Source organism: Phyllopteryx taeniolatus, chromosome 3, assembly GCF_024500385.1.
Source record: "Phyllopteryx taeniolatus isolate TA_2022b chromosome 3, UOR_Ptae_1.2, whole genome shotgun sequence".
NCBI lineage: Eukaryota > Metazoa > Chordata > Actinopteri > Syngnathiformes > Syngnathidae > Phyllopteryx > Phyllopteryx taeniolatus.
Window position 1 is genome coordinate 31,445,549 of NC_084504.1, and position 24,571 is coordinate 31,470,119.

At 41.2% G+C, this 24,571-nt stretch overlaps 3 protein-coding genes across 11 annotated transcripts in view; 1 reads left to right on the forward strand and 2 right to left on the reverse strand.

Annotated features, from left to right (window-relative positions):
* Positions 1-11,446, reverse strand: part of LOC133475595 (rapamycin-insensitive companion of mTOR-like) — a 29,078-nt gene extending 17,632 nt beyond the window's left edge. For all 3 annotated transcript variants that reach the window (XM_061768649.1, XM_061768648.1, XM_061768650.1), the window contains exons 1-12: positions 11,058-11,446; positions 10,885-10,932; positions 7,810-7,907; positions 5,810-5,874; positions 5,452-5,583; positions 5,282-5,345; positions 3,772-3,898; positions 1,829-1,998; positions 1,402-1,469; positions 1,000-1,067; positions 833-915; positions 19-106 (exon numbers count right to left, since the gene is read on the reverse strand). In XM_061768649.1, the coding sequence (XP_061624633.1) occupies positions 19-106; positions 833-915; positions 1,000-1,067; positions 1,402-1,469; positions 1,829-1,998; positions 3,772-3,898; positions 5,282-5,345; positions 5,452-5,583; positions 5,810-5,874; positions 7,810-7,907; positions 10,885-10,932; positions 11,058-11,106 (1,060 nt within the window). In that variant the 5' untranslated portion in view covers positions 11,107-11,446. The remainder of the gene's footprint in view (positions 1-18; positions 107-832; positions 916-999; positions 1,068-1,401; positions 1,470-1,828; positions 1,999-3,771; positions 3,899-5,281; positions 5,346-5,451; positions 5,584-5,809; positions 5,875-7,809; positions 7,908-10,884; positions 10,933-11,057) is intronic.
* A 137-nt stretch (positions 11,447-11,583) lies between these two features.
* Positions 11,584-16,482, reverse strand: c3h5orf34 (chromosome 3 C5orf34 homolog). Of its 5 annotated transcripts, none has more exons than XM_061768659.1 (12): positions 16,348-16,482; positions 15,388-15,679; positions 15,209-15,298; positions 14,810-15,142; positions 13,423-13,679; positions 13,239-13,334; positions 12,592-12,718; positions 12,413-12,504; positions 12,267-12,333; positions 12,104-12,201; positions 11,986-12,032; positions 11,584-11,864 (listed from the first exon to the last, which is right to left on the reverse strand). In XM_061768659.1, exons 2-12 carry the CDS (start codon positions 15,580-15,582, stop codon positions 11,695-11,697), a joined length of 1,572 nt encoding a protein of 523 aa, XP_061624643.1. In that variant the 5' UTR covers positions 15,583-15,679; positions 16,348-16,482; the 3' UTR covers positions 11,584-11,694. The 5 variants fall into 5 exon arrangements, with proteins under 5 accessions (XP_061624643.1, XP_061624645.1, XP_061624647.1 ...); XM_061768661.1 differs by having other exon boundaries at positions 15,388-15,676; positions 16,348-16,475; XM_061768663.1 differs by lacking the exon at positions 16,348-16,482 and adding an exon at positions 16,280-16,338 and having other exon boundaries at positions 15,388-15,676.
* rnf34a (ring finger protein 34a) lies at positions 16,476-24,214 on the forward strand. 3 transcript variants are annotated; one of them, XM_061768665.1, is made up of 8 exons: positions 16,476-16,615; positions 17,295-17,513; positions 18,813-19,211; positions 20,740-20,802; positions 20,944-21,145; positions 21,880-21,909; positions 22,049-22,090; positions 22,667-24,214. In XM_061768665.1, the coding sequence occupies exons 1-8, from the start codon at positions 16,610-16,612 to the stop codon at positions 22,852-22,854; spliced, it is 1,149 nt and encodes a 382-aa protein (XP_061624649.1). In that variant the 5' UTR covers positions 16,476-16,609; the 3' UTR covers positions 22,855-24,214. The 3 variants fall into 3 exon arrangements, with proteins under 3 accessions (XP_061624649.1, XP_061624650.1, XP_061624651.1); XM_061768666.1 differs by lacking the exon at positions 22,049-22,090; XM_061768667.1 differs by lacking the exon at positions 17,295-17,513 and having other exon boundaries at positions 16,483-16,615.
* Positions 24,215-24,571: the final 357 nt, after the last annotated feature.

Sequence of the window (24,571 nt, forward strand, 5' to 3'; positions counted from 1 at the left end):
TTAAAAGTTATTACTTACCAACACTTAAAAGAGCCTCAGTGAAGTCTTGGGTCATGATGGGCACAGGGAGTCTGAAGATCTCATATAACACCTCCAACAAGCCTTTCTGTATAGAAAATGTTGATTATAGATTTAAGAAAAACATTTAAAACGGTAAGACAAATAAGATAACCTTTATTAGTCCCGATGGGGAAACTTGTATTGTTTGGGTAGCAATAACGGATAAGGTAAATAAAGAACATGCATGCAAGGAGGACAACAGGATATGTACCCATTGTATATTCTCAAGCCCATTAACACAACATACATTCGCATGTACACAGTGCAGAAGGCAGAGTTGACGCAGTGCTTCTTATTGTTCAATTTTCATCAGAAAACACATTCACGCAAGAAGCACACTGAACAAAATAAAAACCTGAAAATAAAAAATCTTCCAGTGTTGAAGGAGCTGTGCAGCGCTGTCAATGTGTACTGGAGGGGATGGGCCTTAATCTTCAATAAACTATTATGGTTGACAGCTTAGCCATCATCATGTTAATGCTTAAAATATGCACAGCAACGTTACACTGTTTAATGAATTGCTCCAGAGACGAGAGACAGCCAAAGAATGTAAAGTTCATTTCAGTCAATGAGACAGGAAATGGTGTATCAATTTCCATAAGCAAACATTTGCTAATCTTCTTTGGTCTCCAAATGTAATGGTTGCCTTCCAGCATAAAACCTCACTGTGTACACTATACAGGAATGTCATACATTGCACTAAAATCTTTTGCGCTCGTTTTTTTTCATTTCATTTTCAACAAATCGTAATGTTTGCGATAATAACACTCACCCTAACTTGCATATTTGGTATGCAAAGTAAACCAATTAAAGATTGGATTCCAGAATTTCCAACCTTGCATAGGTTGATAATCCCTATTGGGTAAAAAAGACAAATGAATTTATAAACAACAAGTTTAAAACGGACAAACTGAATTTTAACTCCAACTAAGGCCTTACCAGACCAAGAGCGGAAAGCTGCCACTATGGCCATTCTACTTGATAAGAAGCGTGCCTCTTTGTCCTCTCTGTGAAAATGAAAACACACCCATTAAAAACAGAACACGTGTTCCGCACATCATTATTATGGGCTTTTCAAAGTGTGTAAAGAAAACTTTTCATTTTCATACAAGCGCAAACTTGCACCAATACAGACCCGAGAGTCATTGGGAATTATTTGTTTCTCTCAAAAAGATAATCTCTCATAATTAAGCGCAACTGACATCCTCAGGTCAGTCATTAAGGAGTCAACACGCCAGATCACAAAGACACTAGACAGCGCCTTCAATGTTTACGGTGGTTACCAAATGTCACAATAGTAACTTTTTGTTTCCTTTTCAAACCAATCACACGCTCACTCACTTGAGTTGCCCTTCAGCCATGTCTGCATTGTGACGATAGTGAAAATCTGTGAAAGGCGCGAGGATTTGCTGGAGGAGAGAACACATACAGACACAAAACAAGTGTAAAAGACCATGCACACTTGCTTAGACTCGACCAACTTCATAATTGTTGACTTGTGGAATCTCACTCAAAAATTCCTATTAATCCTCTGGCAGTTTAATTAACCTTTGACTCAGGTCATATGACATCCATGTGGCTGGTGTGACAGTGGTGGTGGGATGCTTTTATCCAAGTTGCCTGTTTAAACAATGAGGCTATAGGGAAACACTGGGAGTAGCATAGGAAAGAAAGGGCCAAGCTTCGACGGCTAATAATGACACCCACTATCTGGGCTCATTCACTTACTCTAAAGCGTGTGCATGCGGGTGTGTGTGCGAGCGTGTACCTCTAACTCTACATCGATGCGCACGTACTGACGGGTACGTGGGTGGTTGAGAAGATGGAGGATGGTGGTGATTAGAGCTTCATTGATGCGGCTCAGCTGACAGTCAATGACACTCTTCAAGATAGTGCTTAGGCCTCCCCGTTTAGCAACCACCTCCGGGTTTTTCAGGGCTACAGGGAACAACAAAGAAAAAGAGGGCAAACATTGGACAGGTCCTTTAATCGCTGCCAGCCCGCACATTTAACACACATTTCTGACATAAATAGCTGTCATTTATGGTTTGTCTGCTAACAATTTTCAGGAGGCACCTTTGAATATATTATGATTAGGTGAGTTCATAATACAACCCCAATTCCAATGAAGTTGGGACATTGTGTTAAACATAAATATAAACAGAATACAATGATTTGCAAATCATGTTCAACCTATATTTAATTGAATACACTACAAAGACAAGATATTTAATGTTCAAATTAATAAACTTGATTGTTTTTAGCAAATAATCATTAACTTAGAATTTGATGGCTGCAACACGTTCCAAAAAAGCTGGGACAGGGTCATGTTTACCACTGTGTTACATCACCTTTTCTTTGAACAACATTCAATATAAACGTTTGGGAACTGAGGACACTAATTGTTGAAGCTTTGTAGGCGGAATTCTTTCCCATTCTCGCTAGATGTACAGCTTCAGCTCTTCAACAGTCCGGGGTCTCCCTTGTCGTAGTTTACGCTTCATAATGCGCCACACATTTTCAATGGGAGACAGGTCTGGACTGCAGGCAGACTAATCTAGTACCCAGACTCTTTTACTCCGAAGCCATGCTGTTGTAACACGTGCAGAATGTGGTTTGGCATTGTCTTGCTGAAATAAGCAGGGGCGTCCATGAAAAAGACGTTGCTTGGATGGCAGCATATGTTTCTCCAAAACCTGTATGTACCTTTCAGCATGAATGGTGCCTTCACAGATGTGTAAGTTACCCATCCCATTGGCACTAACAGAGCCCCATTCCATCACAGATGCTGGCTTTTGAACTTTGCGTCCATAATAGTCCAGATGGTTCTTTTCCTCTTTGGCCCAGAGGACACGACGTCCACAATTTCCAAAAACAATTTGAAATGTGGACTCGTCGGACCACAGAACACTTTTCCACTTTGCATCGGTCCATCTTAGATGAGCTCGGGCCCAGAGAAGCCGGCGGCGTTTCTGGGTGTTGTTGATAAATGGCTTTTGCTTTGCACAGTAGAGTTTCAAGTTGCACTTACGGATGTAGCGCCGAACTGTATTTACTGACATTGGTTTCTGAAGTGTTGCTGAGCCCACCTGGTATTATCCTTTACACATTGATGTCGGTTTTTGATGCAGTGCCACCCGAGGGATCGAAGGTCACGGGCATTCAAAGTTGGTTTTCAGCCTAGCCAATTACATGCAGTGATTTCTCCAGATTCTCTGAACCTTTTGATGATATTATGGACCGTAGATGATGAAATCCCTAAATTCCTTGCAATTGTACATTGAGGAACATTGTCCTTAAACTGTTCCGACTATTTTCTTACGCCCCATCTTTGCTTGTGAATGACTGAGCAATTCAGGGAAGCTCCTTTTATAGCCAATCATGGCAACCAGCTGTTCCCAATTAGCCTGTTCACCTGTGGGATGTTCCAAACAGATGTTTGGAACATCCCTCAACTTTCTCAGTCTTTTTTGCCACCTGTCCCAGCTTTTTTGGAACGTGTTGCAGCTATAAAATTAATAAAAGTTAATGATTATTTGCTAAACACAATCAAGTTTATCAGTTTGAACATTAAATAGCTTGTCTTTGTAGTGTATTCAATTAAATATAGGTTGAACATGATTTGCAAATCATTGTATTCTGTTTTTATTTAGGTTTAACACAATGTCCCAACTTCATTGGAGTTGGGGTTGTACAAGAACAGCTTCTCACCAAGCTCGCAGACAATTGCGATGGCTGCACGGACCATTCGGTCCCTCTCTTGTAGTCCATCGGTCCCCACAGCGATAATGGAGTTTGCAACAGAGGTGGGGAAAAGCATTGCATTGACAGTGATGATCTACAGATGACAAGAAAAGGATGGCGGTGAATCCTATAAGTCGGACCAAAATTATCGTGCATGGTAGCTTTTTAAACATTTTTACAAAATAGTATAGCTATATAAGACAGTCGTGCTAAAAAATACTGGCACCCCCGGGGTGCTAAAATATTTAGCAATAACTGTAAAAAAATGACACATAATACCTTTTTTTATTGTCTAACATGAAATCAGACTAAACCATTCTTGTCTTAGGTCAATTAGGGTTACCAAAATAATTTGTTTTTGCTAAATGCCAGAATAGTGAGAGAATCCTTTTTTAAACAAATATAATAGACTACAGTCATGCTAAAAATTATTGGCCCCCCAGGGGTGCCAATATTTTTTAGCACAACTGTATACAAGAATAACAATTGTTTGATGTGCTGTCTAGTATTTCAAGGCAGTAATAGCAAAATTAGGTTTGTGTTTTCGGCAGAAGTCAAGGTATATACTCCCCTCCAAAATTATTAGAAGAGTGAAACAATTTATTCATTTGTGCTGTACACTGAAAACATTTGGGTTTGACAGCAAAAAATTAATATGAGACATTTCTGCATCTGTAGCTAATACACAATTTAGGGTAATACATAACTAAGGCTTAATAACATGATGGTTTGAGCAAAATTATGCTAGCTAGTCTATCACAACATAACGGGGATTCGGCTAAACTGTTTTCCAGGTTTGGTCATGTGACATAGTTGTGATGTTAATTTCGTCCGACAGCAGAGGGGGGTATTGCCCAAAGTGCCGGCTCCCTGATATTGATGAAAATTGATGACCTAATCTCTTTTATTCTTATTCCACGAATTCAATATTAATCAGCATATCGTGTTTAGACTTGTAGGGCCATATACATATTCTTGAAAAAAAAAAGGGCTTTAGTTGACCTTTAAGGCTGTGACCCACTGACATCTCTGAACTTGTGTATTCTCTTCTGATGCTTTTTTTTGCCTTTCAGTCATTGTCTCGTTTCATATTCATCCTTTGCTGCAACCCAAATGGTTTCAATCTATAGCAAATATAAAGGAATTGGCCTCACTGTTCTAATACTTTTGGAGGGGATTGTACACCATGAACCAAAGTCTTCGCCTTGGGTCGATAGCTGTTTCTTCAGAACAGAGCCTCCCTCTGTGTGTTTGTGTGCAAGTGTGTATTGTGTGGACAAGGTTTACAGTAAAGGACTGAAAAAAGCTATAAATAGCCTTGACTGCAGCGTTGCGCAGACCATCCACACACTGACTGACATTGCTGCGAACCCAATGATCTTTGTGATAGTAATATGGCAGAGGAATTTATAGTGGCTGCAAGAGGCACATTCATCCAACAACATGATTAATAAGATAAGAAGAAAAGTGTATCTACCTTTCGGACTAGTCTCAGAGCCTGAGTCCTTTCCCCTTCGTTGCTTTGCTGGATGTCAATGCACCTAAATGAACATGATATCTTTCAGCACAGACAAACAGTAGGAGAAAACATTTATGGTAGAAGAGCATCATGTTTTGTTTGGGGTTTTTTTCCCCCAGCAGTTTTACCTGGCTATCAAATAGTCCACCTGTAGTTGGAGGACTTTCTGCAGCACAATGGTGTCGCGAATGAGGTAGCGGAGTGCCCGCAACCCAGCAGCACGCACTTCCTTTGCCTCGTTCAGTAATGCCAGTCGCAGACTAGGGGTTACAATGCATTCAAATTAGTTCAAAACAGGAGATAAACAGTAGAAAAACAAATTCATACAATTTAACAATTTCAAATGTTTCATAAGTACTGAAAAATGTCAAATTTCATCACAATTCTAAATTAATCCATCCAATGTAGTACCGTAATTTAGAGCGTCTGTGTGATGTCTTTGATGCAGTAATTCTCATTCATTGAATATACAGAAACAGCACTTACCAAACAATGATTTCTTCGTATGTAAACCCAAAGATTTCCTCATGATGTCCAACACTGCATAGCAGCTACAACACAAAAGTTTGTTAATACCATGGTACCACTATCCATTTGGCATTCACAAGCCAAATTCACTGCTTAAGTGCATTCCACAAGAAAGTAATGAACACTAAACAGACTGACCTAAACACCTTTTCCAAGGTAGTAGCATTTCTTTGCAACAATTTGCGTTCACTGTTGATGACTGAAATTTCTAATTACAAAGGTGAAGAGGCAACATGTCGCAATAGTAATGTTAGTGTATACCACTGTGTTTCAAATGTACTTGGTTAATTGGAAATATGAAACCTGGCAGAACTAAGATGCCACTCAGGATAGTGCAGAGCTTTGGCTAAACCAAAAAAATCCTAAAATGGAGCGACAGCTATTTTCTGAATGTTGCTTCAAGTTCACACCAAATGTTATCATTTCATCCATTCACATTTTATAAATTATGTGCCCAGAACTGATACGCCTCCTGTTCCAAGCCACGCCTACGTTCTGCCGCACACTGAGCAAGGCAGCTGACACGGCTGAACTGAACCACCGCGAAAAAATTGCGGTAGCCGACTTCACCGCAAACCAACACATGGAGCACCGCAACCCTGTATCAGGTTTTAAGGCTTCACATACAATATAGTGTACTGTGTTTTTTTTTTTTTTTTTTTATTGAACCACAAAAACATGGCACAATTGTCAAGGAAGAAGCGGCATATCAAACAGAGGAAATGGGGGATTATAAATTTCGGCCACGTCGCTCGGTGTTCCGCAGGCCGAACAGTCATAATTTGCCACTTTCATCAGTTCAACAACTATAAATTCTAATTTACTGCCTGCATTAGATAAAGAAGGCAACCAGGCATACTGGACCACGAGGCATCCAGCAATGTCAGGTCTCCGTCATGGGGTAGCACTAACTAACAAGGTAGGTGGTGAGTGAGTAAGACAGATAGTGAAATTGCTCTTTGGATCTCAGCACGAATCTCATAAAGCAGAAGAAGCACCACAGTCGACAAGAGAAACAGGAAGAAAGATGTAGCGGCATCAGATGAGGCATTGAGAAGTGATGAGGAGGAGTTTGTTTTGAAGTAGCTCTGATCTCAGAACCCAAGCAAGCAGGAGGAGGGGAGAAGAGACCGCAAAAGACATTCTCCTGGGGGATTTGGTCACCCTCACCATCCTCCAACCCTTTTAAGGAATCAGAAGCAACAGAAACACTTGCACGGATATTGAGGATGTCCCCGTCTTGTAGTAAATAGGAGAATTAATTCAACCCATTACCGTGTCACTGTGTGATATTAGTCACAATATGCCTTCAACAGACACCCACTGAGCCTTTAAAAGAAGCGACTCACTCAATCAACACATATCAGAAAATGTTTTAAAGCAAATATTTTCATGGATTGATCAATTGGTCTGTTCTAGCAATTCAACAAGACATTCCACACTGTCTTCTTTAACTTGGCCCTCCTATTACTGCTAATGTGTTTATCTTAAGAGTAACAGAAATGCTTGAGGATATGTTTGACAAGAAACTGAAATATTAAAACAATAAAAAACGGAGCAACACCAAGAACGATATCAATAAGTCGGTGCATCGCTAAGCCTCCATTTTAAGAAGTGAGCTAAACTAACTTCTTCCGATTAGACATCCAACAACTAAAAACAAACTAAAAAAAAGGATCAACCAGTAGGTCTACACTATTTCACAATAAAATGCATCGTGGTACATGACTTGCTTTATTTGTAGATGTAAAGATGTTTTCAAACAATACCAAAGCATTACAATGTTGCTAGTTAGCTGTAATAACTGGCTAAGTGGAAGTACAGGATCTTTGCAGATGCCCACAGTCTAAGCGTGGCTGGCTGGTTGGTTGGTCAGTGGTTTTTAATAACAACACATCCCCTGTGGTGTGCACACTGCTCATAGAAATGGTGAAAACTGTACAATTTAACAATATTACCTTGACAAAGTTGTTCAGGTGGCCAAGTTTCCGCATGTTACTGACGCCATGTGGTTTGGCCACATTTTGAAGAATTTCCCTGAAGTTTTCTGGGGGTTCTGCAGGAAAGAAAAGAAAGGAAAATACAATTAACTACAATACATACAGCGTTAAATACATTGCAGGAAGGAAGTTGGTTTATCTGGTCAAACTAATATTAGGTGTACAGTAAACACAAAGTCTAGACAGGAAAATGTAAACTTGATAGGGGAAGTGTTTTTGTTTTCAGTTCAGTTAACGACTCCATTCTTAGTGTAATGTTGATTAGCTACTGGTAGTTGTTTAGTTACTGTATATGTCAAAAAAATATTCTCCAGTAAGAGAGACAAAATGTGTTGTCCTTTCTAAACTGCATATCTTGTTCAGGGTCACAGAGCTACAACCTTTTCCAGCTGACTTGGGGTACACCATGTTCCCATCTCATCAGCAGTCAATCACAAGGCTGACACAGAATCAGAAACTATTCATACTCACATTCACTCCTCCGAGTAAGTCTTCCATTAAACTAGAGATGCACCAATCCCACTTTTTTCAGAGTACTTAAATTAGCGTATTCGCCGATACAGAGGACATATACTATACTTCATGTTATTACGTCTTGCAATTGTGATGAAAATGTTTCATTTTCATCAAACATTGTACAAAAACATGAACTTTTTTGAACAAGTCATTACGATTTGTCATCACAACACTAAACAGAATAAATCCCATTTTACAAAACAAGTATGAATTATCCCAACTGTGATCGTATAGTGTTCTCCTAACTAAAGCATTCCAATACGAATGGTAATCCGCCTTGTATTCCAATTTATAATACTGTACAGAAGGAAATAAAGAAAATCCCTTTCATTTACAAAGTGTACCTTAACACAGCTCACACTAGCATTAGGTGACTGTTAATGTAAACATGTATGGGAGCTGCACTGAACAACAAGCCACCATTAATTACTCAACTAAATACTGCAAAACTGACACAACAATGCATGGAGTTATCTACAACACAGTTTCACCTGCACAACACACAAACAACTGCATGCATGTTTATGACAATAAAGGTGATTCTGCTTCTTCTTAGTTCAGCGGAAAATGTGTTGACTTCTGCAAAATGTCACTTTAAAGGCCACACAGATCACAATTTGGGCTCATAACAATCAACGGAAGCTGTTATGAGCACATAAATACCAAATTATCAAGTATTTCGGACGATCAAAAATAAATAAATAAATGTGGCACATCACAATGTGCATGTGGAGCAGAGCGGGCAACGACACTTGCAAAACTCCGACGAGTTTTTTCATCCATTTTGCAAGAATAATTTGCTCTGCTGTCAGTTGTAATCCTTGGCCTTAAGGTACTTTGTCTCCATACACAAAAAAACTGACATGGATCCTAAGCTTAAGGCATAGGTGTCAAACTCAAGGCCCGCCGCATCATTTTATGTGGCCCGCGAAAGCAAATCATGCTCGTCAACTTCCGTGATTTTTGCTAAAGTCTGTACCCAAATTCCAAATTGTCATAATAATAAACAATAATGTTGAGATATTGCAATTTTCTGTAAACCCAAACCCTTCTTCTACAGTAACTTAAACAATACTTGAACTCACTATTATCCTTGTCTTCTGATTTCAAAACAAGTTTAGTATTTGTTGTGGAATGGTTCACTGTTCTAACGGCCCCCTGAGGGAAATCATAATTACAATGCGGCCCGAGACAAAAAAATAAAATAAAATAAAATAAAAAAAAAATTTAAAAAATAAATAAATAAATAAATAAAGAGTTTGACACCCCTGTCGTAAGGTATATTCAGGCTGGTGATGTGGTATCGCCGCATCCAGTATCTGAAAATTTTTACAAAATAACAATACTGTACATGGATACCTCATACTGGTATCCCAACATTAAAATAATAAATATCCTCCCTGGCAGTAAGACGAGAGTACCCAGAGAAAACCCACACAAGAACAACTATGCCAAACAATGGCAATCTCCTCTGTGAGTAATATTATAAAATAACTTATTTGAAAAGAGAAGGCCTTAAATGAAAGACACTTCACTCCAGCTGGATCAACCATTCATGATCACTAACAAAAAATTAATGGGCCTTGGCAAGTTAAAACACTTTTTAGAAATGTCAAAAAGATTAGGTATGTACTGTACATATTTGACACTGTATGTGTAGTGTTGACCCTCTGGATTAAAGAAAATCATTAATTGACACAAGTGCACCCAATTCTAGTTCTTAAAAAACATTGATGTATGCATGTTATATGTAAAGGAACGGTTTAAATAAGTTATTAAACGCCATTAGAGAGGTCATACATAGTGCAACAGACCATTTGTTTTGTTTATGACAATATCAATTAATGACAATATCAATAATTCAGTGTCAAATTTAAAACACTCACTAAAATGTGTAAACTACCTCATATTTAAATGAGTAAGGCAAATAATTGAGACTTTTCTGGCGACATCCAAAAAAATAAAAAAAAGCTTCAATGCCATTGCAAGCTCGCTAATTCAAAATTAGAATACAACCGTGATCTCCTGTGTAGTGTGACCGACCAGAGTGAATGCAGCAACGATGGGAATCCATCCAAAGAGCCTGTGGATGATCTCGGTCATAGCGCAGCAACAGATCATCCCTGCACGCTATGTGATGTTTGCAGGCTACAAAACTGTCAAGCTTCAAGCCCGATTTCACATGGCGGCAACAATTCTGACTGTTTAGCCTAATAACAGGCTGTCCTGCCCACTCGCCAATCCAAACAACAGAGTGTCGTCATGGGTGGTTAGCTGTGGCAGCTAGCTGCCGCGAACTCAGCTAGTTAGTTAGCTCGCGAACGTCTGGTATTAAGATGTGACTTGAAATGATATTACCCTAAAAAGACCGAAACACAAAGCAAGTGGCATCAACAAGGAAATACCAAGTGCCATCTGTTGGCCTGCGCCTTTCGTGGCTAGTGTTTACAAATAAATGGAGCCATCCATACTGAACAATAATCGCTTTCAGTGTGATGTGAAGCAGCCTTTGCTCACCTCTGGTTAGATCCAGCGGTACGTTCTCTTCCCCGCTGTCATTCCGACCTGTCAAAAACGCACACAGCGAACATTGAGGGTGGAGACGCCCAGACCCTCAGCTGCCTCGGAAACTCTACATTCGCAAAACACCAACAATGAACACAGCATTGAGTCGTGTTTTTCATGCTTACCTCGCATCCGAAGACTCCGGATAGGACGGCCGCGGAAGCTGGCCGCCATGTTTCCAAGAACATCCACAACACCGGAAACTTCGTGGTTTCTCGCGAGAAAACAAACAACGGGGGTGGTTGTCACGACAGAACAACATATCACAGACTTGAGATCAGAAGACCCGGCTTGTTTCCAATTGAAACATCACGGAAACGGCAAAAGCGAATCTGACCTAGTGCCAGTTTATGGTTGCGAAACGCGAACAAAAACAGCCAAGGAAGATATCTTCGTTGCACTTTCTTGAATGAGCAGTTCAAATAAAAGTTATTCACTTTAAATAACTCCGCTGAACGGGGCGGTGTTGAGTAAAAACAAAGAAGCCATGAGAGCGGGTTTTGATTTATCATCTTGTGGGCAGCCTCACATTATCTCAATGGCACCCCTGTCCCATCTTAGAAAGTTTGCTAACCATGCACCTGGTGACTGAAAAATGCTCAGATACAGTAACGTTATAATTCTGGTATGACGGGTAAGTAAACAGTGCTATAATACATATAATACTTTATTGTATTTATTTGAGTCACATGCACAAAATATCTTCCCAAAATTCCCAGCAATCAAAATATGTCAGCCTTCTTCAAAATATGCCATCGTTCTTCACGTCTGCTTGGCTGCAGTTAGGAACGCATCGATATCCCGTATGGCTTTGGACGTCCTCTGAAGAGCTTCTGCAATGCTGCCTTCACTCACTTTCTCATAAGTGACTCCAGCCAAACCATTTTGTGCACATCCTTTCTCCCTTAACACGTTACTGTTTTCTAAAACAACTGCGCACACAATGTTAAAGAACACATTTGACCTCATGTAAAGTTGAAGCCCATGTAGCTGATATTATGCAGCTTATGGTCATGTTTATGTATATAATAACTTTGAATTGCTGAAGGATACAGTTGTATCGCTGTATCTCTGCAAGCTCTGCAGCAACCACATCTGACCTGAGATTTATGTGAAGAAACGTCAACAAATCATCAAGTGCATTCAGAAAATACATCAAAATTGAACTCACCGACTTTCTACTGTCTGTCCATCAATCTCATGCTGTCCCAGAGGAGAAGGATTGGACAGGTTTCCCTCAACCATTGTTGGTTTGAAGAATATATTTTGCTATAAACAAATAAAAATGTGTTCTGACTATGCATATACATATCCATGTAAAAGTCAATCTCCACCTGTAGCAAGCAGCTGGTAGCAGTGGGGAGCCTCAGTTTTTTGGCCTGGTCGTATCTGGCGAGAAGCCTTTAAAATAAAACAGTGTCGAGATGGTAGGTGAGATGTAGAAACAAGTCAACGGGTGTATTGGACTATTGCGGCTTACCTGCTTGCACAAGTCACAACTGAGCAAATAGAGTACAACTGCCCAGGTATGTCTGGTGGAAGGCCACTTACATGATATGTTATCTCTCTGACCTGTGGTGATGAAATATGAATTTGGTTTGAGATCCCATGCAAGTCAATAATGGAAATTTGAGATGGATAAAAAGATGAAAGGCTGACATTTGGCTGCAACGATTGGCACTCGGGCTTATAATGAGTAAAGTACGTGTTGAGAACTCCATTAGATCGGATGACAGACCCATCCCCTGGAGAAACCTCGATGACCGAGACATCTTGATCCAGTATCCTACGCAAGAGACATTCCAGCAGTTGTTATAGCTGACACGAGAATGTCTTTAGGTCATCCTATAAATAAAATTCAGTTAAAATCCAACTGTTGAGTAGGTGTTTACATCTCAATACACTGAGTAACAAGAATGTGATTGTAATGCGTAAGGTTGAGAGACTGAAAACTATCACTGACAGCGGACAATTCTGCACAGCCCGGAATTGCCAAACAGCATTCATAAACAAATATTACATGTTGAGCGATCAAGTATTACTGCCTTTAACTTTGATCAATGCATTTACATGACACAACAGAGAATTGGCTTGTTTGTTAATATTAGTCATTAGTCCATCTGAAACTACACATTAAACACTTTGGTGAAATTGAATTTGAGAATGTCAGATCTGAATGTAAAGCCGAAGAGTATCGTTTTTCCAGGATCAGAACAGAATTAAATAAACTAGAACAAATAAAACAATAACTGAGGAGTCCAGTCAGTGTGCATTTTCATGCACTTTAACGTTGGTTTTCTGCACACCTGTATGTCACCCCTTGGTGCCACATCACTTTCACCAGTTCTGTTGGAGAGACTTGATCTGGGTGGCTTTTGGCGACAAGGTCTTGAAACTTCCAGCTTTAAAGCAAAAAAAAAAAAAAAAAGAGGTAAAACAACAACAGAAGTGTACTGAATATGTCAAATTCAAGTGAGCTTTGAAATGAACCTGTGAAAGTGAGGGGATGGGCAGATGAGAGGCAGCGCTTGAGGAAGGAGAAACTTTCTCTCTTCGATACCCAAGTCTGATGGATTTAGAATTTGGTCAGCCTTTGGATGTCTGGTTGGCTCTTCTCCATCACCAGGGTTGGAGAGACGAGCTGCCCAGTGACGGCGAGCCAAGGAGACAGGGTAGCACCAAGGTGCTGCGACTGCAAGGCAGGAGTGATGCTGGACTAGTGTGGTAGACTGGTACTTCTCCTCCGGCTGAAAAGACAAGCCCAGTAAAATACCATTCACGGTCCAATGATGCACTGCAACATCACAAAAACATGAAAATTCATCAAGTGCAGACCGACACCGAGCCTTTGACATTTATGAATTGTGAAATCAAGGTATAAATGGATACAAATGTGGGATCCTAATAGCAAAAAGGAGGTGTTCACAATTCCATTTGGCTTGAACTCATTCACTGCCAGTCTTCCCAGTTAACATGGATATTTGACTTCTAAAGCCGTAAATGGCAGTGAATGTGTTAATGAAACAAACTGAATAAGAGACGTCACAGTGGAGCCTCCAAAGTTGAGCACAATCCATTTTGATTTGCGGCTTGACTTCCAAGCAGGGGCGTCGTAAGAAAAGTGGAGATGATTCGAAGAACCTGTGCCTAACAGGGGCCAGAGAAAATGCTTGGAAGTGGTTGCGTCCAAGTGATTTTTTTTACATGTACAATGTCATTTCAAAACAATGTTCCTATTTCTTTATGTGTGTAGATTTTCAGTCATCCAGGTCATGGTAATCTGCACAGGTTGAATTGAGGTAAATGGACTCTTCATGTTTGTTGAATTTGTTGTGGGGGGTTTTGCGTTTTTTTTTTTTGGTTTATGAAAATGTCGTTAAAAAAAAAAAAAAAAAAGGAAGACTTGGGCAATTATGTTATTAGGCTAACAAATGGCTTTTCTTGACAATGTAATGTTCAGAATCATCTTTATTTGCCAAGTATGTCAAAAAAAAAAAAAAAAAAAAAACACACAAGGAATTTGTCTCCGGTAGTCGGAGCCACTCTAGTATGACAACAGACAGTCAATTGACAGAGAACACTTTTGAGACATAAAGACATTGAGAAAAACAGTTACTGAGGAATAAAGGGTTGCTAGTAATCTGTTAATGCCGGTACAATTATTATTATTTTTTTGACAATTGTGCAAAAAGATGCAGAGTACTCTAGCACTTAGAGAATGACTTGGAATGAGTTGGAATGACTAATCTCGCAATAGTCCAGTGCAATGACCATTATGCAAAGGGACAATTGTCAAGGACATAAAAAAAATAAATGTTGAAAGACATGAGGTTACTCACACATAAAGGAGCTCTTTGGCAGCGGTAATAAACCTTACCTTCGCCTCATCAGCGATGACTGGAGCAGAAGATGACTTTTTCCCTCGCACCTGATGAAGCTCAACGACAGTCAATAGTGTCGAGCTGCTCGCATGCTGCTCTTGACTGTCTGGGATGCGTTCAGGGTCTCTGTTCCAATCTTGTGGCTGCTGATGGAGATTTTGGCTGAACCTGCAGCCATACTCCACAAAGAACTCTTGGCCCGAGGGTGACAGCGTCACAATAGCGCGTTTGTCCTCTGATCGGATGATGGTCTCACCTCCAGGTCCGAACTCTGCATCACAGGAGGACCATCTGGGCCACTGCACTTCCAAGTGAATACTAAACAAAGGCTGTGAGGGGGGAAATCTGTTGGATTGGATTCATAGAATGCACGAGAAGACACGAGCAACTGGTACCTGTTTGTGACCAGGAGAAGTGAGTTCCTCTGGCAGATATGGTCGACTGGCGTACTTATTCCTGAATGCCAGTGCAGCGATGATCAACTCCTGCAAGAATGACATCGCTTTAACGGCCAAAACCACACGCTACATACAACAGTTAACATTTTGAAATGGACGCCGTATGCGTTGCGTACTTTATAAGCGCTGATGGTGAACCGTGTCCTCTGTCGCACTCTCACGGGAGTCTGGAACGGATGTCCAGTGGGGAGCGCGGCTTTCACCAGCACGAACTCGCTACCACACGGCGAAAGTTGGAGCTGCGTGCCGTTTTCGTAGGGAATATCCACAGATTCGTCCTCGTACATTATCATCATCATCGAGGCGGCCATCGTTAACGCAAAAACACTCCTCCGTTGAGTTCACGCGCACAAAGTCAAAACAGAAGCTGCGCGTGACGTCATCAGAAGTGGACGCCCACACCTTCTGCTTTTGACAGCGTTGACACACACAAAAAAATGGAATGAACGACACCCTCACTTACAACTATTAAAATCACCACAAAGGTATCGATACTTTCAGAGACTTCACTGTTCCAAATCTTTTTTTGTTTTGAATTACAACGAACGTGTGAGACTGTTGGGGAGCTAACGATCACTACTTCTAGTCATTGTATAACTTTAAGTTTAGTTCAAAATAAAGAAATAGATAGAACAATAGGTCATGGTGATGTGTTCAACCATTACTACAAAAAATGAAAAATGCATATTTTTATTTACCTGACATTATAAAAAAATGTTCTTTGCAATAAAACCACGATTCAAACTTTGTCAATGTCAAACATCTTGGTCAGGGTCTCTGTGTATTATACCATTGCCATGTTTTCGACAGATTCAAAATCCAAATAAGTGATTTACAACTCTGGGGGGGGGGGTGTTTTTGTGCAAATTACGGAAAGTGACGTCTTAACAATTTGCAGCTGCAAATGTTGAAACTTTGAAGCTGAAAAGTGTACATTGAATATTTTCATGGTTTAAAAAAAAGTATGTGTTAGCAATTCGAATTCAGAACCTGATGGCGCAGACATACTGATTCTATACTTATCTTTCTCTTCATCACATTCCAGAGGGTCTATTGATCGATTGCGTGGTTCTTACCTCCACAAGTGTCCGACGCATTTTAACCACCCGCCAATTGGTGGCGATAAAGAGGTGTGTGGTGCGCGCGAGCGCGCAAGTCACGACCCCGAAGAAGAATGGTGAAGGTTCTGCATCGGAATCATCACAGCGAGCCGCCGCCGTTGTTGTTGTTGTTGTTGTTGTTATTAATTGGCCGGTTGTGCAGCTTGCCACGAAACGTCCACCTTGCCATGAATACACTGTCAACTTGCCCATTGTCTGTAGACATACCAGAGCTGCAATGAAGGTGCCTTTTCACACAAGCCTCGTTGAATTGTCAGCTGGGTTTGCTTTGTAGATGGTTGCTAGCATGCAGCTAACATTAGCAATGGAAGCCGAGCTTCTGGTGTCGGTGGCAGCGTTATCCTAATGTTAACCTTTGCGAATGTAGTGTTGCTTACACGGTATTATCTTGTCAGTGACACTAAAGCGTGTCTTGTCACTGTCATTAACGTCACTTGTTTTGTTTTTTTGATGTGAATGTTAAATATTGAAATTATGTTGATTTGCTTGTACGCGCACTGCATATTTGTTCCTGTGTTGTTCTGTTCTTTGAGCAAACGCTTAATATTAATAGGGACACATAGATGTGGCCGACTGGTTAGAGCGTCTGCCTCACAGTTCTGAGGACCAGGGTTCAATCCCCGGCCCCGCCTGTGTGGAGTTTGCATGTTCTCCCCGTGCCTGGGTGGGTTTTCTCCGGGCACTCCGGTTTCCTGCCACATCCCAAAAACATGCATGCTAGGTTAATTGAAAAGTCTAAATTGCCCGTAGGTGTGAATGTGTGTGCAAATGGTAGGCTCCAGCACTACCGCGACCCTTATGAGGATAAGCGGCTCAGAAAATGGATGAATGGATGGATGGATGGATGGACATAGATGTAGAGAGGCATAGCTGAACTGAAAGTTGTTCCTGTTGAATGTCAGGCAGGGGCTTCGTCGGTGTGGGCTTCATGCTGCGGTCTGCTGAATGAAGTGATGGGTACAGGAGCCGTCAGAGGTCAGCAGCCAGCTTTTGGGGCCGGTGCTGGGCCCTTCAGGTTCGCCCCCAGTGCCGGATACTCCACATACCCGCCCGCTAGCTCAGGGTGTCCCAGCCTTGTGTGCAAGTCCTGCGGTCTGGCCTTCTCGGTCTTCAGGAGGAAGGTACAGAACGTGCTACGCTCGGTGCTTGCTTGGTTATTGGTTGTTCGGGTGTGAAGGGCAAAGTATGCAAAGCATACATGACACGCGGTAAAAGGCAGTATTTCCGTGACACTTTGTCATTCTTTGCATGCCCAACTCCATTTTAAGTTGTTGATCAAGCAAATGACTGACCATAAGGGATAGGTGTAACGCAAATTTGTATAATGTCCACTAAGCCTTTATTTTTCAAATAATTTTTAGCCTGGGGTGTTAATCAGAATAAACGATCATGCTCATAATTGTGTCAGTCTTTAAGCCGTAGCTCAGTGTTTGCCATTTTTTACAACAAGTACCACCTTTAGCGCTCCAAGTAGGCTGCCACCGTAATGACAACACATTAGCATATTCCTAAAAAGTATCTTTCATATTATTATAAGCCACTGTGATGTTATATGCAGTTTTTATACATTAACACTGTGCTCAAGCAGCAAATGAAAAAAACTGCATTTACCACTCACTTAACTGCACTTTAATGATTCAGTTCAAATGTATTGCACATTAAAGTTAAAAATTGTAGCCAAATAAATGTTTGGACACTAACAGTTCTAACAGATCACATGGCAATGTGTTGTGCTTAAAAGTTGAATACAACTGAACTTTACCCAACAAATTGAGCCGCTGTAACATTATGCACAATTTGAACATGAATTCAGTGATATTTTTCAGTACCGCTACGGGGAGCCCTTGCGCCACTAGTGGCACTCGTATCACACTTTATGAGAACCACTGCCTTTGGTTTTAATAAGACAAAATCATTATGACAATTCAAAGTGGGTTTTTTTTCAAGCCGGGGTTGGAAATGGGCTAAAAAAAATCTATTTCATTTACACCAGAAAGCAGACGGATTTATTTCAAATTGGAAGCACTGTGCGGTCCCAGTGGATTAGTGAAACAGATGCTGAAATTTGCTCCCTTTCTATGCGCCCCCCCCATCATCTCAGTGCTCCCGTCCGTGAATGGCAGAGGGTGTCGTTCTGTCAGGATCCTCGAGCTCGTCTCACTCGCAGTTCCTGTTGCAAGCATGTATTACTTTTTGATCTTTGTCACTTAAAAGCAACGTGCATCCTGCTGTGTCCGTGCATAGAGAGCTCGAGCAGACGATCTGCTTTCTCCGGGGCTCATTAAATCCCTCTTTCCACTGCCATTGTTGTTCTTTTCTCCAAATTCAGTCCTTTTTGTGCGGCAACTTGTAAACGTGACTAAATACCTCGCATGTCTAATTCCCAACGCATTGTTTTCCCTTCTCTATTTGCCCTTCAGTACATTTGCAGCGACTGCAAGAAGAGCTTCTGCTCTCTGTGTTCCGTGCCTCTGGAGAATGTGCGCATATGTGCCACGTGCCATCTGCTGAAGGCAACAGCCTTCCATCGTCCGCGCCTCATGCATCTAAGGGTCAGGGACCTCCGGCAGTACTTGTTGCTCCACAACGTCCCTACCGACACTTGCAGGGAAAAAGAAGACCTGGTGGACCTGGTGCTCTGTCACCAGGGCAGCGAGGAGGAGGAGGAAGAAGAGGAGGAGCCTGACACGAGTAGCCTCCACTCACGTTCCATGTATACTCTAGCACCTTCGACCACACAGTCTGCCTCACAGCTGTCCCAACTCGCTGCCTCTCAGGGGGAACCTCTCAGCACCAGTGATAGTTCTGATAGCAACCAGGTCAGTGCGCGAATCCCTTTTTGTTATCTTCGCTTCGGAATCATTCGCTCATTCCCTTTCCCGAATCACTGTACTGTATACGCATCTTTATACACTGCAGGGGACTATATGGTTCAATCATCAGTTAAATGAAAAATATTTTTTGAGGACTGCTCAGGCGCACCGTTGTGTCCTTGCTATCACACAGTTACAACACACAGAATCAGCACCAGCCGGTTGACCATTTCAAAGAGATAAATACACGAGGATAAGCGCAAGTCGATGGATGGATGATTGTATTTTGCGAAATTGATACAAACAAAGAAAACACTTTGTCCATCTACTTATGAAAGAAGATATTTTCATGCCAGAACTTGAATGAATTGCCTCGTGCCGAAAATCCAACAATACCTCGGAAATGGAAAATCATATTTCTGTATTTCTTTCCGAGTGACCATTGGTTGCTAACTACTTTTCAAGATGCATAGTGGGATAGCTTGAGGGCGCCAAATAGGGGATAACTTATATCCACAACACATTTTTACAGCACTACTTCACAAATGGTGAACTCGCTGTATAGTGGCTAGTAATTCTGAACACGGCCAAAAACCTTTGTAAATGCCCGCCTCACACCGAGCGACGCTCCATAACTTATCGAGAAACGGCGTTTTTGAGGCTCCACATGTACAGTACTGTAGATATTTGAATTGCAATGGGCAATGAATGGCGTCGGTCGCAACGATAGCCCCATTCATTGAATGCACTTCTGCATTTTGGCGACAGACACTTTGCTTTTTAGCCACAGGTATATATATGAAATTATAAATATAGTTAAATATTATTGTAAAACCCAATAATCATGTGTCTGGGCACCTATGCCATTTCCACTGTGTGGCAGAGGACTCTCTGAACTTCTTATCCGCATCTGTATTTGTTCTAAAGTTTAATGGGTTCTTGCTAGACACATCCTGTATGCCAGCGCTCAACTTTACTTTGTGTAGTATTTGTGTACTAACAATCACAACTGCGTACACATCTAGTCATTCAACACAGATGTGATTTAGAGGAAATTTAAATCTTTTGTCAAAATGTCATAATTGTAGCCCGGACGTTGCACTGGAGCAAACTCCATGCATCCATCCGTTTTCTGAGCCGCTTCTCCTCACAAGGGTCGCGGGCGTGCTGGAGCCTATCCCAGCTATCGCCGGGCAGGAGGCGGGGTATACCCTCAAGTGGTTGCCACAGGTTGTAACTCCTGCTAATAAAAGAAACCCTCCTTGACAGAAGTTCTAAATATCGAATTGAAGTTACAACCTTATTGTTCCCCCTGGTGCGAGACAGCTAAAAAGGTGTGACGATAAGAAGCTGTGAGCTGACAGGATCCATTAAAATCTGTGAAGTGCTTTGGGACCACTAAGTCTTTCTATAAAAGGAGGGAGGGAGCCCTTGCTTGTACTGGTTGAGAATGACGAATCCAGCTCGTCAGGAGGCTGGCTGCTTTCTTGCACGTACTGAAGAGGAATGTCATCTTTTTTGTCATCTGATGCAGGACTTTGGTGATGCCACATCAGTGTCGCTCCTCCACCTAGACCCCAGTGAAAATACACCTGAGGTAATCCGAGTGCTACTCTCTTTGTAAACATCTCGATAAGTGCAGTTCGCAAGAGAGGAATGGTTCGCTGTAAATAGAAAAGATAGAACTTGGCAATGGAGGATTTTTACCGGTCGACTAATGCGCGTCGCGCTGCTATAGACGAGCCCTCAGACGCAGCGCCTGCTCCGAGCGTCTCTCTCGGACATCTCCGGCGTGAGCGACATCGAGGGCCTCTCTGTCCGACAGTTGAAGGAGATCCTGGCCAGGAACTTTGTCAACTATTCCGGGTGCTGCGAGAAGTGGGAGCTGGTGGAGCGAGTCAGCAGACTCTACCGAGAGACCGAGGAGAACAGGAAATCATGTGGGTATTCATTCGGCTGCTCAGAATAAAACTCGTTTTCTCCAAACATGTACTGTAATTAGATTTGGCTGAGAATGGAATGCAAAAGGGGACGCTTTTTTTCTAACGCCGCCCCACGGCTCCATGGGGCCCTAAGCATTGATCGTTTGTAAACCTGTTATAAAGTCATTGCAACTCAACACCGTGCCGGTCTGTCGGTGTTGTTTTCGGTTATCCTGTTATCAGCCTGACATGATGTCTAGTGTTTAAAAAAAAAAAAAAAACAAAGTGGGATAACGACAATGGACAACGCATTTACTGGAAAAGTGTCATCTGGTTTATGATTTTTGCTTTGAAAAATCAGCAACGTGCTAAAATACTTTGTATTGCAAGAACAACAATGAAATTGCTTCGATAAGGATAACTTTCAATTGATAAAAACCTGGTATTAGATAACAAAATGTCAAGCAAAGACTTAGTGAGGTAACAAAGGTACCTTAAATAGGGGGAAGTTTTTTTAAATGCATTTTTTGAAAGCTGAATAATAATAATAATAATTACACAATCACTTTGTGATCATAATGTAGCTTCTGTTTATACTATCTCCCATCCCATGTTCCACATATGGCCGCATGAATCAAATACTTAACTAGTAGCCAACAGTATTTTATTAAATTTGTTTTCTGGGCTGTCGCGGTTGCTCTTCTCTTGGTGGTAGATGCGTCTGACTCGTTTTCTTTCTTTATTTCTTGCAGTGGAAAATGTGAGCAGTACTGTAACCAAAGGTAAGCACGTAATGTGTATTTTGTCTTGTCGATGCGTGCACTCTGCTTTTAACCACAGATACAGTATTGTATGTTTACACCCTGTACACCTATCACGGGTGTTTTTCTAAATGATCCTCAAATTTCTCCCACACTAAAGCGGTGGCCTTCCCCGCTCCTATCTGCAATGGGGCCATTGGAGGTAAGGTCGTCTCGGAAACATCCTGTAAGCAGCATCTATTGTGTTCATCGTCGTCATGATCGAACCCACTGTTGCGTATTCTCACAGCATCCCGCTTCATGAAATTCCCGCATGTGGTTCCTCCTAGTAGAATGTCATTTACTGTGACCGTGTTTGCTTTTCTTGGATACAGCATTTTTTGGGTTTTGTTTTGTTGCACAAGAAGGCAAATCTTATTTGTCCTACCACATTGAATCCACAATGAAACATTTGTCAACTTGTTAATTTTAACAAGACTCATTGTGTAGTGTGTGTCTATTGCCTAGCTACAGTCTTTGCTGCACAGTTGTCACAGAAACAGCAACATTTATCAAGTCTTGACAGATCAACTCAATGAGGGTTGCAATTCCAACTGCATTGTTTAACATAGCCAGCAGAGGGCAACTCCACTCTTGTAATCTGCTCCTTCTTTGTAACGTGTTTTGTCTAATGTTCTTGTCATTTCCAATTTGTTACCACCAACCAATTTACAAAACCAATTCCTGTTTCAAAAGCTAAAGAAAGCATTTATTCATTGTCTTCCTGTTTTGTTTGCAGATTGTGAGAAAGGTCCGCCGATGTTCCTTGACGAGAACCTGTGCAGGATCTGCATGGACGCCGTGATCGACTGCGTTCTGCTGGAGTGCGGCCACATGGTGACGTGCACCAAGTGCGGCAAGAGGATGAGCGAGTGCCCCATCTGCAGGCAGTACGTCGTGAGGGCTGTGCACGTCTTCAAGTCCTAATGCAACCTCACCTTCGACACCGCAGCTTAGACTCAGACGGTACTTTAATTCAATCATGCAAATCACATCCACTGAATCCCCTTTTGTGCATGTTTGTAGTTTGTGCTTCCCCATTTTTACATGAGTTGCACATTCGGAAATATGTTTTGGTTCTTCCAGTAAGCAGAATTCTCACTTGAATCATTCCTGATATGAACATATCTCCTGCTGTATCTGTTTTACAACCAAAAGAATGTTGAATGTGGGTGCACTCAACTCCCTCAAATCTGCCTATAAATTGTAGCCAGCCTTGTGTAGATCGAGCACCTCCTCACACAACTGCTGCAAGTGACTACATACGCTATCGTAGTAGCACCAAGGATGCACACACTTGACAAGAAGGTGCGCAGATGGTGCCAAACGACGGGTGACACTTCATGCTCCTCGCCCTTCGCATTCTTTCAGTCCTAGTGGACGGGTTTGTGACTATTGAGCGGGCAGATGCACTCGCTCATCAGTTCGTGAGCATTGGAGATGGCCGAGGCGGGATGTTTACTAATTCTTCAACACTTCGTGTCGTCGTGTAGGCCACTAACCGGATGAATGCACGTCGAGTAGGGCGATTAGACGTCACATTAGATGTTGGTGATGGACAATGAGGATTTGTTTTAGAAAGGTATTTTAGTACACACTTTTGTCAAAATGCATAACATTGAGATTAACATAAGGTCTGCCGTCGCCTGTGTCTCAGCACTTGAGACAAAAATCGGTGCTAGTCATCTTGGCATCTTCACTATATTCGAGTCAAACTGTGGCTATAACGCTGGATGTTCATTTTGGTTTTGTTGTTTACTGTCACAAGTGAAATGAAGTGTCTTTTTTTTTCTCAAGTAGGATCAATGAACTCAACTATTCAAAGTAATTCTACTTGTTAATAGATGAGTATATAGAAATGACTTGCTCATGTACATTTGCATATAATTATGCATATATATATTTTCCATTTGGTTTAAAGTAAAATATTTCAAATTTCCCTTGGATTGAAATTGTTTACTATTGTTTTTTTTTCTTAAGTTGAGTTAATTGGGTTTGTCCCTCTTGCATATATATATATATTTTTTTTATCTGACATCCTACCTAGCTGTAGCTCCTCAAACATTTTGGTTTATTTTCTCCCAATGCTGCTCATTTGCAAATCTGCATATCATATCAGTCTCTGAACCTTACCTGCACAAATGGCAAGATTGCTGCTATTACAGTAAAGACCTTTCCTTTAAACATTGCAAAGCAGGACACACTTTTCCTTTACAGCGCAAGTATTGTGGGAAATGTTTTGTCTTTGGGACTTGAACATTTTATTTTAATAAAGAAAGTGTGTGTATGTATGTGTACTTGCAGTTTCGTTAAAGTACCAACTATTAGTTCATGATACAAAAAAAAAAACCATACATTCATAAATGCAAACCCTGTGGCAGAGAATAGACAACTTTATGGTACAAATGGAAGTATTTTAATGCATATTAGCACTGAGATTTTAAATTTATAAATATAAACATTATCACATTCACCTGAGGCGATAGCAGGTTAATCACAGCACAATACATCCCAAAATACTGTACACACAACACCGACTGCATGGAGTTATTCAAAAGTGAAGTATATACACAGTAATGTAGATAGTTGATCATTTGAACCGGTGTGCAGAACCAGATGTGTAGCTTTCATTGCATTAGTGAAA